The sequence below is a fragment of the Rhincodon typus genome, chromosome 6, assembly GCF_021869965.1.
Source record: "Rhincodon typus isolate 14 chromosome 6, sRhiTyp1.1, whole genome shotgun sequence".
NCBI classification, from domain to species: domain Eukaryota; kingdom Metazoa; phylum Chordata; class Chondrichthyes; order Orectolobiformes; family Rhincodontidae; genus Rhincodon; species Rhincodon typus.
In genome coordinates, this window is record NC_063337.1 from 38,922,296 (window position 1) to 38,938,480 (window position 16,185).

General features: G+C 42.8%; 1 protein-coding gene across 2 annotated transcripts; it reads left to right on the forward strand.

Annotated features, from left to right (window-relative positions):
- The first annotated feature begins 8,880 nt into the window (after positions 1-8,880).
- On the forward strand, positions 8,881-11,875 carry gjb8 (gap junction protein beta 8). 2 transcript variants are annotated; one of them, XM_048598286.1, is made up of 2 exons: positions 8,881-9,012; positions 10,540-11,875. In XM_048598286.1, exon 2 carries the CDS (start codon positions 10,559-10,561, stop codon positions 11,345-11,347), a length of 789 nt encoding a protein of 262 aa, XP_048454243.1. In that variant the 5' UTR covers positions 8,881-9,012; positions 10,540-10,558; the 3' UTR covers positions 11,348-11,875. The 2 variants fall into 2 exon arrangements, with proteins under 2 accessions (XP_048454243.1, XP_020385703.1); XM_020530114.2 differs by having other exon boundaries at positions 9,012-9,125.
- The last annotated feature ends 4,310 nt before the right edge of the window (positions 11,876-16,185 follow it).

Sequence of the window (16,185 nt, forward strand, 5' to 3'; positions counted from 1 at the left end):
CCAGAACTGAATGCAGTACTCTAAGTGTGGCCTAACCAAAGTTTTATAAAGCTGCAACATGACATCCTGACTCTTGTACTCAATTCCCTGACCAATAAAGGCAAGCATGCCATATGCCTTCTTTACCACTCTATCTATTGCGTGGCCACTTTCAGGGAGCTGTGGACTTGAAGCCCAAGATCCTTCTGTAAATCAATGTTGTTCAGAGTCCTGCCATTAACTGTATACTTTTCCTTAACACTTGATCTCCCAAAGTGCAGCACCTCACACTTAAATAGATTAAACTTTATCTGCCATTTCTCCCCCAATTTCTGCAACTGATTTATACTCCGTTGCATTCTTTGACACTATCCATAACTCCATTGATGTTTGTATCATCTGCAAACTTCCTAACACACCCACCTAGATTTTCATCCAAGTCATTTACATATATCACATACTGCAGATCCTAGTACAGATCCCTGCAGAACACCACTAGTCAGGGACCTCCAGCCTGAAAAACAACCTTTCACCACTACCTGCTGCCTTCTATGGCCAAGCCAATACTGAATCTACGTAGCCAAGTCACCATGGATCCTATGCATCTTAATCTTCTGGAATGAGCCTACTCTGAGGGACCTTGTTGAAAGCCTTACTAAAATCCATGTACACAATATCCACTGATCTACCCTCATCGGGTACCTTTGTCACCTCCTCGAAAAATTCAATCAAGTTAATAAGACATGACCTGCCCTGCACAAAGCTATGCTGACTGCCCCTAATTAGGCCATTCTTTTCCAAATGCACGCAAATCCTATCCCTAAGAATTCTCTTCAATAGCTTCCCAACCATCAATGTGAGATCCACCAGTCTACAGTTTCCTGGATTATCCCTATTTCCCTTCTTGAATAGAGGAACAACATTAGCTACTCACCAGTCCTCCAGGTCCTCTCCAGTGGCTAACGAGGATACAACATCATGGTCAAGACCCCAGGAATCTCCTCTCTTGTCTGTCTCAATAATCTGGGGTAGATATCATCAGGCCCTGGGGACTTATCCACCTTAATGCTCTTCAAGAGACCCAATACCATTTCATTCTTGATCTCAAAATCATATTAGCATGCTCCACACAAACTTCACTATCCTCTACATTCTTCTCCAGGGTGAATACTGACACAAAGTATTCATTAAGGATCTCACCCACATCCTCTGCCTCCAAGCACAAGTTCCCTCCTTTATCCTTGATTGGTCCCACCTTCTCCCTAGTTATCCTCTTGTGCTAGCCTCTATCCTCACTTTGCACTTACTTAGACGCCGTCAGTCTCTGTGGCTTGCCTTGCCTTTTAATGCCAAGGGAGAGAGTCATGCTTGGAGCATTAAACAGTCAAAAGAGTTGGGGAGGGAGAGGCGAAAGGGGGAGGTTCAAAGGTCATTGGGAACTCAGGAACAACAACATAAAATGAAACATAAAGGATGGGGAATCATCCTTTGTCACAGGTGGATCCTTCAAGCCACTCATGAGGAGACAAATTTGAAACCTTGTCATGTCAGATTAATCTAATCAGACACTAACTTTAGAAGTCACACCTGGGTTTAGCACTTCTGAATCACATTTAGTTTATGACACTGGAAGACAAACTGAAGATAGCACAGAAGGACACAGAAAATACAAATTTGTTAGGAAGAACAGAAACTTCCAGCATCTGCTACATGGTGTCTTGAGTGAGATGCAGTAAGTGAGAACCGCATCTTGGGAAGCAGAGGAGAATAACCAGACTCTGCATCTACAGGCCTCATTGTCATTCCCTACAGCTCTGAGGGAAGCAGGGCAGACACAAACTGAGAATGCATCACTCCATCGTCACTAAAGTGCATCATCTGCTGAAGGAGGAATGGGGCCCTCTAAACCATTGGCCATCAAGGTAACAGCTGTCCTCAATTTTTATGCCACTGGCTTGTTTCAAGGAGCAACTGGGGAATTTTCCAAATCTCACTCCACCAATGCATCCAGAATGCCACTGATGCCATTTTCTCCAGATTGCCCCTGTTTATAACCCTCCACTATGACAAGGTGAGTCAAGCAGTCTGGGCAATGGGATTCACCACCATAACTAACTTGACCCAGGTAAATGGCAATATAATCTGCACACATGTTGCCTTGAGGGTGCCCAATTCAACCTACAGAGTTCATCATCAGAAAAGGCTTCCACTCCGATTATCTGTAACCATAGGTACCAGATTCTAGAGTTCCACACCCCAGATATCCTGGGAGCTATCATGACTCTTACATACAAGAGAACACATAAGTTCCTGCCTCAAACAAATTCTCCAAGCAATTGAGAGACTTGGGTTACCCCATCCAAATATAACTGATTATAAAGCTCTCAGGCTGGTGTAGAACCAGGGTGCAATACTGCTAAGTTTCTATCAGCTTCCTTAAGGTGAGGTTTCAATTCCTGAACATTCTGGCAACGCCTTGCTGATAGTGTACGTTGCATCATTGTGTCATGCTGTGCCCTTTACTCCTGGAACTGGAAAGGGAAGTCATCCTAAATGCAAAGGAAATGGGGGATCAACAGCAAACTCTGGGGATATGGATGAGGAAGAGTAACAGGACATTGACTGTAAGGGATATTCAAGAAAGCATGACAGAGCAATGCATTGTTGAGCACAAGAAACCAAACAATACCTAATTGAAACCTACTTCCTGTTTACTTTATATTAAGTTAATGAGAATCGAGCCAATGCATGGCAATGACACACACTTCTCACTGTATTTTATGTTAAATACACATGACAATAAATGATTCAAAAATTCGTGTAGACTAATCAATTGTCCTGGAATGTTTAAACTGCCTGTAAGATAGCATTTAACCTGAAAAATGTCACACTTTGTGCAGATTTCTTGGAAGTCCAATGCACCATGAGGGAAAGTAGGCATGTGACCTACCCATTGTACATTACCTAACCTTGAATGGCAGCGTACTCCTTTGATAGATAAAATGAACATTTGCCTCCAGAGTTGTATGAAATTGTTGTAGATTACTGTCATTCACAATGTGTAAGTGTGGATAATTTGTGCAGGTCAGGCCCCACCACAAACCGTGTGCATTGCTTTCAGCCTCAGTGTTATCCACCTTAAAATGCAATGTCTTGGCTGCAGTCATCAACATCACAGTTGAAGGATCCATCATGTCTGATGTGATCTGGAGTAGGGGAGTTGTTTGTTCATGAGCAATGAGCAATCGTAGAGTCAAAGAATCATACAGCACAGAAACAGACCCTTCAGCCCAACTCAATCACGCTGATCAGGTTTCCTAAACTGAACTAAATCCTATTTAGCCATGTTTGACCCATATCCCTCTAAACCTTTCCTATCCATGTACCTGTCCAAACATCTTTTAAATGTTGTAATTGTACTCGCCTCTACCATTTCCTCTGACAGCTCATTCCATACACACACCATCTTCTGTGTGAAAAAGTTGCCCCTCAGGTTCCTTCTAAATCTCACTCCTCTCACTTTAAAAAAGATCTTCTACTTTTGGACTCCTCTACCCTCGGGAAAAGACCTTGGCTATTCACCTTATCTATAACCCTCATGATTTTATAAACCTCTGTAAGGTCACCCCTCAACCTCCTACACTCCGGGGAGAAAAGTCCCAGTCTATCCAGCTTCTCCTTTGAACTCAAACCATCTAGTCTCGGTAACATCTTTTTAAATCATTTTTGCACCCTTTACAGTTACAATTTAATAACGTCCTTCCTATTGCAGGGCGACCAGAATTGCACACAGTTCTCCAAACGTGGCCTTACCAATGTTTTGTACAGCCGTAACATGACGTTCCAAGTCCTGTACTCAGTGCTCTGACCGATGAAGGCAAGCATGCCAAATGCCTTCTTCACCACCCTGTCTACCTGTGATGCTACTTTCAAAGAACTATGCTCCTGCACCCCTAGGTTTCTTTCTTCGACAACACTGTCCAGGGCCCTACCATTAACTGTATAAGTCCTACCCTGGTTTGACTTACCAAAATGCAACACTTCGCATTTATCCTAATTAAACTCCATCTGCTATTTCTCAGCCCACTGGCCCATTTGATCAATATCCCATTTTACTCTTAGGTAACCTTCCTCATTATCCACTATACCCACTAATTTTGGTGTCATCCACAAATTTACTAACCATGCCTCCTATATTCTTGTCCAAATCATTTATATAAATGATGAACAACAATGGACCCAGCACCGATCCTTGCGGCACACCACTAGTCACAGGCCTCCAGTCTGAACAACACCCCTCTACCACCACCCTCCAACTCCTACTTTCAAGCCAATTTTTGTATCCAATTGGCTAGATTTCCCTGGATCCCATGTGATCAAACCTTACTAACCAGTTGACCATGCAGAACCTTGTCAAAGACCTTACTAAAGTCCATGTAGACAACCCTTGGCCATTACAAATTCTTTCATCCTTGGGATATCTGAAGAGCTGCTCATCTCTCAAATAACTGTAACTTACCCAGTTCTAACAGTGACAAAAACATTACAGTACACATTTTAAGAGTGCAGACACATGTATATATGTACAAACAAGCAAGAAACTTTATAATGATTTATAATTTACAACATGTGCCACCTATCTGCCCTAAGGTTGATTTTTCATTCTTTGTCTCTCTTTATGTCTGAGTGCAGTCCCAATGCCAAAAGCTGGAATGGAGACAGCCTGCCTTGTAAATGGCCTAAAACAAACACAGAGAATGCTGGAGAAACCCAATGGATCCTGCAGCATTTATGGAGAGACAAGCCAAGGTAATGTTCCAAGTCTTGTATTACTGTTCTTTGGAACTGGGCCTATTGGCCTGGAAGACTTGACCAGTATTTGGAGCTGGAGCGGTCAGGCCTGCTGACAGTATCCTGCTCAGATGCAGGCTCACCCTTCTCAGCTTGGAATTCTGCTGGTTTTGGCATCACAGACGAGATGGAGGTGGAAGGGCTGATCCTGTGTGTGCCTCCTCCTTCTCCTTCTGGCTACCTACTGGCACTACCATTTCTATCTGAGAGAAAGGGGCACATGGAGCAAGATTGAGACCCTTCATCCTCCTCTCACCTTGCCACTGATAATGATCACCAATGGCTGCAGTGATAGAGCACAGGTCCCTGCACTCAGAAACTCAGCAGGTCTGGCAGCATGTGTGGAGAGAGAAACATTTGAATTCAGATCAGAACTGAAGGGGGCTTGAAAATTGTGCTTATGCAGTTGACAAAGGGGAGGAGGAGTAAGTGGAACAGATGATGATGGTGCCCATAGCAAAAGATAAAAAGAGTGATAATAGTGGGGGTAAAGGAGATAAACAGATATAAAACATGCCTATTGTACCTCAGAGATAGTAAGAACTGCCAATGCTGGAGTCAGAGATAACACAGTGTGGAGCTGGAGGAATACAGCAGACTAGGCAGCATCGGAGGAGCAGGAAAGCTGAAGTTTTGGGTCGGGACCCTCATGAAGAACGGTCCCAACCTGAAACATCAGCTTTGCTGCTCCTATTGTACCTTCTCTCTTTGTCTTTTGCTCTGGGCACCCTCACCATCTGTTCCACATACTCCTCCCTCTCTGTCAACAGTTCTGAAGAACAGTCAGACTGAACTTGAAACATAACTGTGTTTCTCTCTCCACAGATGTAGACAGCCTGTTTATGGATGCTGCCAGATGCATATATACAAGAGCCAGCACTGTACTGAAAATGTCAGTGAACTCCTCCATCCAGATGTGAATTGTCTCTGATACGCCTGCCTGTTTTTCCTGTGCCTGTCTGTGTATTTTGATAAAGACATTAATGTTCAACGCTATGGAGTCATCTCCTATCTGAGGCTGAGCCAGTGCCTGGTTTTGGCAGTTCTCTAAGTGCCAGCAGCCTTGGGCATTTCTTCCTCAACCAGCTGTGGATATGTGTCAGTGGTGTGCTCACTGAAGTGTGTTCCTGAGTCTAACCTAGATAGAGAAGCGAATGAGGTGAAAGTCTGTGAGATGGTGGAAGGTGCAGAAGAAAGTCTCGAAAATGCTTCCTCCTCAGAAGTGGAGGTGGAGTCGAGGGACTCCAGTAGGTTCTAGGCAGAAATTCATTGGGTGATGCTCACATCTGCACAAGAGAAGGGAATTAACAGTAATATGGAGAAAAAGCTGTTAGAGGTTAAGAATGAATTGGTGTTGTTGATAATGTGAGAGCAGTGCAGCACAGCACAATGATGTTTACTCGTCAAATGGAAGCCCAAGACAAACGTTCCATATTTGACAGGTGTTCACTTGTAAATCCTCCAACCTGGTCTACTGTATCTGCTGCTCCCGACGTGGCCTCCTCTACATCGGTGAGACCAAACGTAAACTCGGGGACCATTTCGTACAGCATCTGCGCTCTGTAGATGACAAATGACAACACCTTCCAGTCACCAACCATTTTAACTCCCCCTCCCACTCCCTTGGTGACATGTCCATCCTGGGCCTCCTCCAGCACCACAATGATACCACACGCAAACTGGAAGAACAACACCTCATATTCCAGCCTGATGGACTGAACATAGAATTCGCCAGTTTTGCTCTTATTCCCGCCTCCTTGACCTGACACTATCTGTCCATCTTCTTCCCCACCTATCTGACCCACTCTTCCCACTGACTACCCCACCTACATCCACCTACCTTCCTCCAACCCCACCCCTCCTCCCTTCCCCCTCCTCAGTCCTGATGAAGGGTCCAGGCCCAAAACATTGACTGTCCTGCTCCACTGATGCTACCTGACCTGCAGTGTTCCTCCAGCTCCGCACGGTATTGACAATGTTTACTCACCGGTTGCCTATTGTGTTTTCTGCCTCCTTACATGAGAGGTCATGCTATTTCTGGCTAAATCAAACATATTTCCCTTATATGGCATGAGGAGCCCAAAGTCCCACCCACCCCCTTCCTCTGACTCCCACCCACTGGTCTTTGCCCTCATGGCCTAGTTGTGAGATATGTTTTCCTGCAATGAGACAAAAAGTGGGAATGAGCATGGTGGAAGGGGATAGCAGAGCCATTAGTGGTGATGCAGGCGGCAGAAAAAATGATGAAGTACCCCAGGGAGTGGATAGGAAACACAGAGGGATGGAGGAACTTTGGGGGAATGAAGTCAGTGAATGCTGTTGAGTGTAATACTGAGAGTTGTAGTCCGTGAGCCTTGGTGCAGTGGCAGGTTTGAGTGAGTGATCGCCCTAATAGTGTGAGGTGGTACAAAGAAGTTTATGGCACTTATCCTTGCAGAACACAGACAGTTACTGACCTTCTTTCTGTCATGTTGTGCGTTGCATCTCAACTGAGGCGCTGCAGTCCAGGCTGGCTGAGTCTGGTGGCCTAGCCTCCTTTATTAGACAGCAACAAAAACTCACTGTCAGCCTCACCACCATCCCATCACCAGCACCTCCAGATCTCTGTCTGCAAGTTGAAGGGCTAACTTCCCTTTCTGGGTCAATTTCTTCAGGATAATGGTGCACGACCACCGTGTGAATGGCAGTTCCTAGTGGTGAATGCCCAGCAGCAGCGAGTACATCCATCTGACCTGCTGTGTGATTCCACGAGATGGGTGCTGAAGTGTCTGGTTGCTCAGTTAAAGAGATGAAGTGTGGAAGATTATGTGAGAAAAGTGATCATGGGCCATGGAGGACTGAGTACCACAAATCTCACTTGAAAAAGACTTCGCCAAGAAATGGGAAAATTCAGCCCATATTCTTAAAACCAGAGCCAGGCTACGCAGGCAGAAGTTCAGAAAATCTTTCATCCAAAGAGTGGCAGAAGTTTGGAACATCTCTGAGAAAAACAAAAGATGCTGGCTCACTCAATAATTTTTAATCTGAACCCAATAGGTTTTTATTAGCTGAGGTTGTAAGGAATATGAAGCCAGTTGACTTTAATAGACTTAGGATACTGATCAGCCGTCATTATGTTAAATGATGGAATCAGTTTGAGAGGCTGAATGGCTACATGGTGTAGTCAGGGTGGGAGTGTGTTGAGGACTTTCTTGTTGGTCTTGCTAAAATTACAATGCATCATTTCTAGAAGGGAGGATGCAGAATTATTTTGGTTGTCTGTCTCATTTCTGCTGCACCCTTTTAATATATTTGTTCATGGAATTTAGAAATGTGGAAATTATAGCCCACCCCACATGTAGGCCAGCCTGGGTAAGGGTGACAGAACTCCTTTCCTAAAGGGCATTAGTGAACCAGATGGGTTTTTACAATTGACAATAGTTACATGGTCACCATTAGGTTAACTTTCAATTTCAGATTTTTTTCCATCATCTACCGTGTGGGATTCAAACCCATGTCCCCAGAACATTAACCTGCCATTCTGGTTAACTAATCCAGGGACATCACCACAATGCTAATGACTCCTCAAATTTTAAGTATCCTTGAAAAGTGGCGGTTGGGTTTATTGACCTACTTGAAACCTTCTTCAACTGTTAGACAGGTGTAATTTAAATTATTCTTAATCAATTTATTTGCACAGGTCATAGAGTCATACAGCAAAAATACAGATCCTTCAGTCCAACTTGTCTATGCTGACCAAGTTTCCCAAACTAAACAAGTCCCATTTACCTACATTTGGCCCATATTCTTCTAAACCTTTCCTATTCGTGTACCTATCCAAATACCTTTGAGGTAGGTGGGACTTGAACTGGCATTATATGACTCAGAGGTAGGGATACTATCACTGTGTCACAACACCCCTTTGAGTATTTTAAATACTAACGTTAGAATGTAATTATTGATTTGTTCTGTTTTTCTGCTGCTTTAATTAGGCATAGTAATTTTGACCTATTGTTGATTAACTTATGGGAGCCAATAGGACACTTACCCTTGCCCTGTTGGTTCCTCAAAATAATCAGAGTTCTTCCCTGGAGCAGTCTCTCATTTCCTTGATCAGCAAATTCTTCTCAATGTGTGCAGTGTCTCGGGCTGCTCTATAAAAACTCCTGTACGCTCTCTCTTTGGTACTATCGCGTTATTCGGGTGAGTGACTACAGAAAAGGAAGGTGGGTGGGAGAGGTGGGACTGTCCCGGAGAAGCGGGTGACTAAGGCAAAGTTGTCCCGGGGAAGCGGGTGGCGAGGCAGAGGCACCAATGTAAGTTGACATCCGAGATTTACTTCGAAAGTTCGGAAATTTGACGGAGAATAAGTAAGATGTTTCTCTGAAAATGTTTGGTGACTGTCCATCTAGGATCAGGCGCGCAAAGAGCACTTTTTTGTGTGTGTATGGCGAGTTGGAATGAAACAGCTTGAGTAACGACTTTTGATCTGAAATATTCGTTATTAAAACGAATATTTCTTCCTTTTCTTTCTTTCTCTCTTTTTTTTTCTAAAAAAGGGAACTTGAGTTTCGATTTGGCGATGTCAATTAATTGGTAAGGGCTCAGTCATAAAATCAGAACGATTTGTTTTAAACAGCGGGAGAAAATGAGATTTCGCAATTATGTAGAAGATAGACTGGTTCCTGTATTTTCCATTTCGGTTTTAGTCAACTCTAATACTTAAATCTGAGCAACAGAATTTTTTTTCAACATTTAACAAACTTTCCCAACTATGGGTTTCTCACGGACTTGTTTACCCTGAAGGTTATTAATAACAGGCAACACTTCCTTAGTAAGGAGGTTTGGATACGTTGCTGTAGTTCGTTAATTGACTTTCTATGAAGTGCGCCAGATTGGGATCTAAACTCCTTTCAGTTAATGAGCCAAACTGATTATTCCCATTAATTGTAAATGGGACAATTAAAATGTTGGCTGTTTGGTTAACTCGATTAGCAAAGGCACTTGAAGTGTATCAATCTTTAATCAAATCACTTGACTGAGGTCAAGATTCAATCTTGGCACTCGAGTTTAGGAGTGTGCAAATAGCTAGTGTTTTCTTTCAGAACAATAGATCTGTCTAAACTTCTAAACCACTAGACTTTGACCTGAATGAGTTGTGTTCTACCTGTCACGTGTCTTCTCCATTCTACAGTCTTGTCAGTGGATTAATGTGGCATGTGATCAAATGTTTCTCGGACAAACGTGGTGAATAGGTACGAGCTGGGGGGTCCCCCTGCAGTACACGCTCTTCCTTTCTCTCCACCCACCAAAATTTCAAGGTACCTCCTTTGAAACCGGCCCTGGTCTGCAATTGGCCACGAAAAGCTGGATTTAAAGTTGAAACAGTACAATCGAACATTGGTTTCAGAAATCTGCGAATGTTCCTTGCCTGAAGAAATTCACAGATCAGCTCCTGTTCCAAAAGTTTAGTAGGAATGTGTGGATGGATAGTCATCCCCCGCCGACAGTAGGGGCCTCCCCGGTGTTTTCCTTCCTCCCGCCCCAAGATGGGGCAGACTGAGGTTTTCACCCTCTCCGAGCTAAGGTCGCCTCCTCGTGGGACCCCTTTTGGTAAGGGAGTGATTTTGAGGGACCTGTACATGCCTTCTCTTTCTCTCCCTCCCCCACCCCACTAATAATGACTCCCTACTACCGTTATGATTAATTTTGAACCGCCTTCCTCTTCAGGTCTGACTGAGTTCGAAAGATGAACTGGGGACAACTGCATCTGATCCTAGGAGGCGTCAACAGACACTCGACCAGCATCGGGAAAATCTGGCTCTCTGTAATCTTCGTTTTCAGAATCATGATTCTGGTGGTGGCGGCCGAGAGTGTCTGGGGAGATGAGCAGTCCGATTTTGTCTGCAACACTCTGCAGCCCGGCTGCAAGAACGTGTGTTATGACCAATTCTTCCCCATGTCACACATCCGACTCTGGTGCCTGCAAGTGATCTTTATCTCCACCCCTGCCCTCCTGGTGTCACTGCACGTTGCCTACAAACAGCACGAAGAGAAGAAATGCATGGAGAAACGGCAGGGCTTCTTGAAGAAGGAGGAAGTGGATGCCCTGAGGAAGCAGAAAATGCGGATTGTTGGTGCTTTTTGGTGGACCTATGTCACCAGCATCATCTTTCGCATCCTGTTCGAGACGGTTTTCACTTACATGCTGTATTTCCTTTACGGTGGCTTTCAGATGGCCCGGCTGGTGAAGTGTAGCGCCTCCCCCTGTCCCAATACCGTGGACTGTTTCATTTCTAGACCCACCGAGAAGACCGTGTTCATCATCTTCATGACGGTGGTGTCCGGGGTCTGCGGCCTCCTGAATGTGGCCGAGCTGTTCTATTTGTTGGTGAAAGCTTGTGTGAGGCAGTCTCGCCGCAGGCACCACCCGCACCACCTCTCCAGGAGCAGAGAGCACCAACAAAACGAAATGAACGAACTCCTGTCCATTGACGCCAAACAGAAGGTGGCCTTGGAGCTGAACAAAACATCCTGAGTGACCAGGTTGATGGTCAGCTTTTTTTTTTTTTTTGCACCGTGACTTCTCAACCAATTGTATCGTGGTAAACTGACCGATGTCTTCCAGTTGAACATTTCCCCTTCTATTAATTTTCAGCCGACACGACTTTTTTAAAAGAGCAGGAAGTTAGCCCAAACGCACAACTTGCACTAATTAGCCATATTTCGTGATGTTGCGCTCACGATGCTGTCAGAGCTGTTAATGCACCGTTAGTAGTGGACAATGAAACCAGCTGCAGTTCAACTGGATTCCCCCCCCTCGCCTCAGTGGATATCACTGCCAGTGGATTAACCCTAACAAATGCACCTCTACAACTGTTACAGTAGTTTATTGTTGCCACTTACTGTTGTATCCATGAAATGTTCAATATTGTATCAAACGCGCTGCCCAGTGTCAATATTTGTTACGAAGAATTTTTTTTTGCCTGTGGGCACCGGGTGGCGCGCGCTGCTACGAATTCGCGGTTTTCTGTACTTTTTAAAGCAATAAAATCGTTTAATAGTATTGCATCTCGTCGGTGAGGATATTTCTATCCCTAGACAAAACAATTGCAGTTGTCTCTCAGAAGTAATCAACCTTCAGAACATTCTTTCTGAAAACTGAAAGAACTACGGAAGCTGGGAACTACAATAGCTGGAAAAGCTAATCCGGTCTGGCAGCCTCTGTGGAGAGAAAAGCACTTAACGTCCAAGGACCCGAAACGTTAATTGACTTTTATCTCCACAGATGCTGTCAAACCTAGTGAGCTTTTCCAGCTACTTCTCTTTGCTTTTGCATGGTGTCTTGACGACTTCACTCTCAACCAAATTCGGACTTTGTACTCCTCACTGTCCTGATATTACCTCACTTGTACTCTTAGTTGGTTGTTGTATCCCTGTTCACCAAGGATGCTGACTTTTTTAAATTGCAGTAGAAATAACTGATGTTTTCTTTTATTAAATCTTTCTAGAAAGATTAGCTGCCTCATCACCTATGGCCCAGGAAGTTTTTTGGTATCTAGGGTTTTTCTTTTTTTTGTTTTAATGAATGAGACACCCACTGAACTACAGTCTAGTGCTCCTGGAGTTCCAGGATTTTTTGACCCCAATGGCTGAAGGAAGTGTATGGTTCCAAGGTAGCATGGTGTTCCCAATCAATCCCTAGGGCCAGACTTGTACAACTTACACTCAAGGCCCATACTTTAAATGCAAATTATTTCCCACCTGTATAATTCCTCTAGCTAAAAGCTTTCTGAAGATATCTTGTATTTGTGTCCAGTCCATAGTGTGAATACAGATTGGAAAACCTGTTTCAACCTTTTATTGGGGGAAAAAATACACAACCAGACTGGGATGCAAAGGTTTTGCAGGGAATGGATTCCATAAAATAACTGCCATTACTCCCTTCCAGAAGGGTGTTGGTAAATATTGCACTTACCAGGAGCTCAAAATGCCATCCAGGATGTTGTTGGAACTAGAGCCAGAGAATTCAAAGATCAAGAGCCAAGTTACTTGAGCAGCTACTGATCACAGTACCATAGTACTGTTTCAGGTGGACAGTTTTTAGCATTACTAAACACAGGTGTAATGCTTTTGAACATAGCAAGTGAAGTATTTAAAAATGACTAAGTAGCCCCTAATGCAGATAATCAGACTGCTGTAGTCTAACCTGAATGCAACTCCAGGCAAAAGCAGAGGGCAAGCTTCATGTATAAATTCCTACTACTTTTTAAAGTTAGACTCTGGGATCTGTGGTCTGAGTTATGTCCTCTAACCTGTTCCTGCCAGAGTGTGCTGGTTTTCTATTTTTAAAACCAAAAATGCTGTTTAAGTGTAGCAGCTATATAATCTAGATAAGTTTTTCTTCTTGAAGTGGAGATGAAAGGACTCTTAAACCCATGCCTTATTATCAGAACACAATTTGTCTACATGATCATCAATGCATTATGAAATTCAGAGCCTGAACTAGGGTACCTCTTATTCCTGAGGCTAAACTCTGGTCTTATTCAAGATCAGTGCAACCTTTCCTGCACCCTATGCAAATCAAAAAGATGCCATATGTGAACACCCAGGTCCCTCTGCTCCTTCTTGCACTCTAAGTTTTACCCCCGTTTGTCTTTCCTACCACAATTACTCTCTGCATAGAACTTTTTATCTGCTACCTCGATACCAATGTCCTTTCGAGGTTTCTGCACCAAGCTTCTCGCTCTTAGTATTTGGAGCACTCTTTAAAAATCTAAACTTGCACCCTGTAACAAACTTAAATTTCCCTTTTTAACAAAAAATTCAATTCAGTATGAACTAGACTTGAGGCTTAATGTGCTTGTGGATTACTAGCTAGATTTGAAAGCAATGTTTTTGACTTTGCTCTAGTGTTCTCAGTGAGGTTGCAGAAGCAGTATTCAAGATGTTTGTTTCTCGGACTCCACTGACGAGGGAGTAAAGTCTGAAAGATGCTCAATGAGCTGTCTTATTGCCAGTTTCCAACTTGTGACTGGTGATGGTGCAGGCTGCCATCTGCTGGTCAGTAAGTGAAAATTCACTCCTGTCCCTTAAGTGAAGAGCTGCAAATGCATAATGTTATGATCTCATTCTGCCTAGCAACCTTTCGTGGTATTGGTCTGTCACTGTATTTAGAAGTGAAAGAAATTGATCCAATTTCTGAATAAACATAGTTTTGTGGTTGAGTATAAATTCCCCTTTTTTGTGTGAGGTGAGTGGCTGCAGTGGTATAGCAATATCACTGGACTAGTAATCCTGAACTCCAAGCTGCTATTCTGGAAACATAGGTTTGAACCCCATCAAGACATGGTAAAACTTTAATCCTAGACTTCTAAAACTTAATGGTTACTCTGATCCTTTTTTTTTTTTTTCACATCAAGAAACCCCACCTTTGGCCATTAGTCCTTTAAACATTTAACACATTAGTCTCTAGGAGAGCATCTGCGATCATTACCCAATCCAACCTAAATCTGGTTCTAGGCCACTTCAGTCTGTTCAAAGGCAAGTAATGTCTGGAAATAAAATAAAATGCCAGCCTGGTCAGCAATTCCCAAATGCTTCATATAGTCTTCCTAACTTAATGTGTAGATCTAGGTGTATTAACTTAATAATTTGAGGTTATGATTCTACTGATGGTAGTATTGGACCATTCTGATCTAAATGAAACCTGGCCTGATGGCCTTCAGCTAGTTACTGAGGCATTTATGACTTGTTCTTTTTTTTTAAAGAAAAACAACAAATTCTTCTTGCAAAGAACAGACAAGATAGCTGGCAAGATCTGAAACACAGCAAACTGAAATTTCAACCAGTTTACTGACATTTCAGTTCATATACATCGTTCAAGTTGAAACTTTCTCTGGACTGCTTCTAATGCCTGTGTCCACTTCCTTGGTTAAGGGGACCCCAACTGAGTATTACAAATGTAGTCTCACTACGGCCTTGTGTGGTTAGTTTTTCTTTAGTAAGACCTTGCTACTCAAATGCAATTCCATTTGGCCTTTATTTCAATATTCCATCCATCTTCCCTAATACCTGATGAATTTGTGCTTTACAACCCTCCTGGATGAGGACTCCTGCTGTTCTCTTGCTTTCTACATCTCCATTTTAAATAGCATTCATTGTATTCTTACTGCCAAAGTGCATAATCTCCTCTTTTTTTCTCACTTAATCTGCCAAATTTTCATCTATTCACCAACTTAGTCTATCCCATCTAATTTTTTTCAAACTTGTCTAGAGTACTCACATTCTCTTCATTAAAGTCATTAATGTAAATGTTGATCCTCGCATGAATTCCCTCAGGTACTCCACTAGCTACAGGTTGCTATCCTGAAAATGCTCCCTATCTGAGCTCTAATCAACAATCTTCTGTTGATGCTAACATAACTCCCATTCTGACTTTTGTCACTAATTAGCTTAACATGGTGCCTTATCAAACGCTACCTGGAAATCGAAATATTTTACTTGCATTGCTTTTCCTTTTTCCTGTCTTTCCATCCTGTTTCTTACTGCTGCAAGAATAGAAATAAATGAGCTCTGCTTCATTCTCCCCTTGATCATACTGATTCTGCTTGATCATGTAGGTTTCTACATGCTCTGCTATTACATCCTTTTTATAATAAACTAAAAGTCTAAGCTCTTTCCCTCTTTTACTAAAACAAAGGGGTTGTGTAGTTTGGTTTATAATTATTTGGGACTTTTTCCAAATCAAAAGGATCCTTTGAACTCTACTGCCAAAGCATCCACTAGCCTGGTAGCTATTTCCTTTAATAGCCTAGAATGCATCCAGTCATATCTGGAAACTTTTCAAACAAAAACAAAATTGCTGGAAAAGCTCCACAGGTCTGGTAGCATCTGTGAAAATCAGTTAATGTTTCTGGTCTGGTGACCCTCAGAATGGAGGCTTATTGGTCTTTTAGGTCCACTTAGTTTCCCTAACTTTTTCTCTAATAGTTATTGCATTTCTTTCTTTTCGTTTTTGCTCCTTGATAAGTTAGTAATTTTGGTGTGCTATTAGTATCTGCTGATGGAAAGTATTTATGCAACTCTTCTGCCACTTCCTGGTTCCCAATTACTTCCTTTTAGCCTTGTTGTCTGAAGGGCCTATCTGAACTTCGTCTTTTTTTTTAAAACCTAAGTTTACTGTCACTTTACCCTCCCCTTTGTTTTCTCCCTTTTTTTTGGTCCAAAACTTCACTAATCTGGTTTGATGTAGTTTTGTTTTTTTTATTTCTTTCAATTTCTTTCAATTTCAATCCTATTCTTAACTTCACTGGTTACTGTTGACCAGTTCATCCCTTCCTAGAATTTTTCTCACTGGGATGTCTTGAGCTGTGA

What these genes read in the sequence shown, in the direction of transcription:
- gjb8 (XM_048598286.1), top strand. Translation starts at nt 10,559, where the DNA reads ATGAACTGGGGACAACTGCATCTGATCCTAGGAGGCGTCAACAGACAC.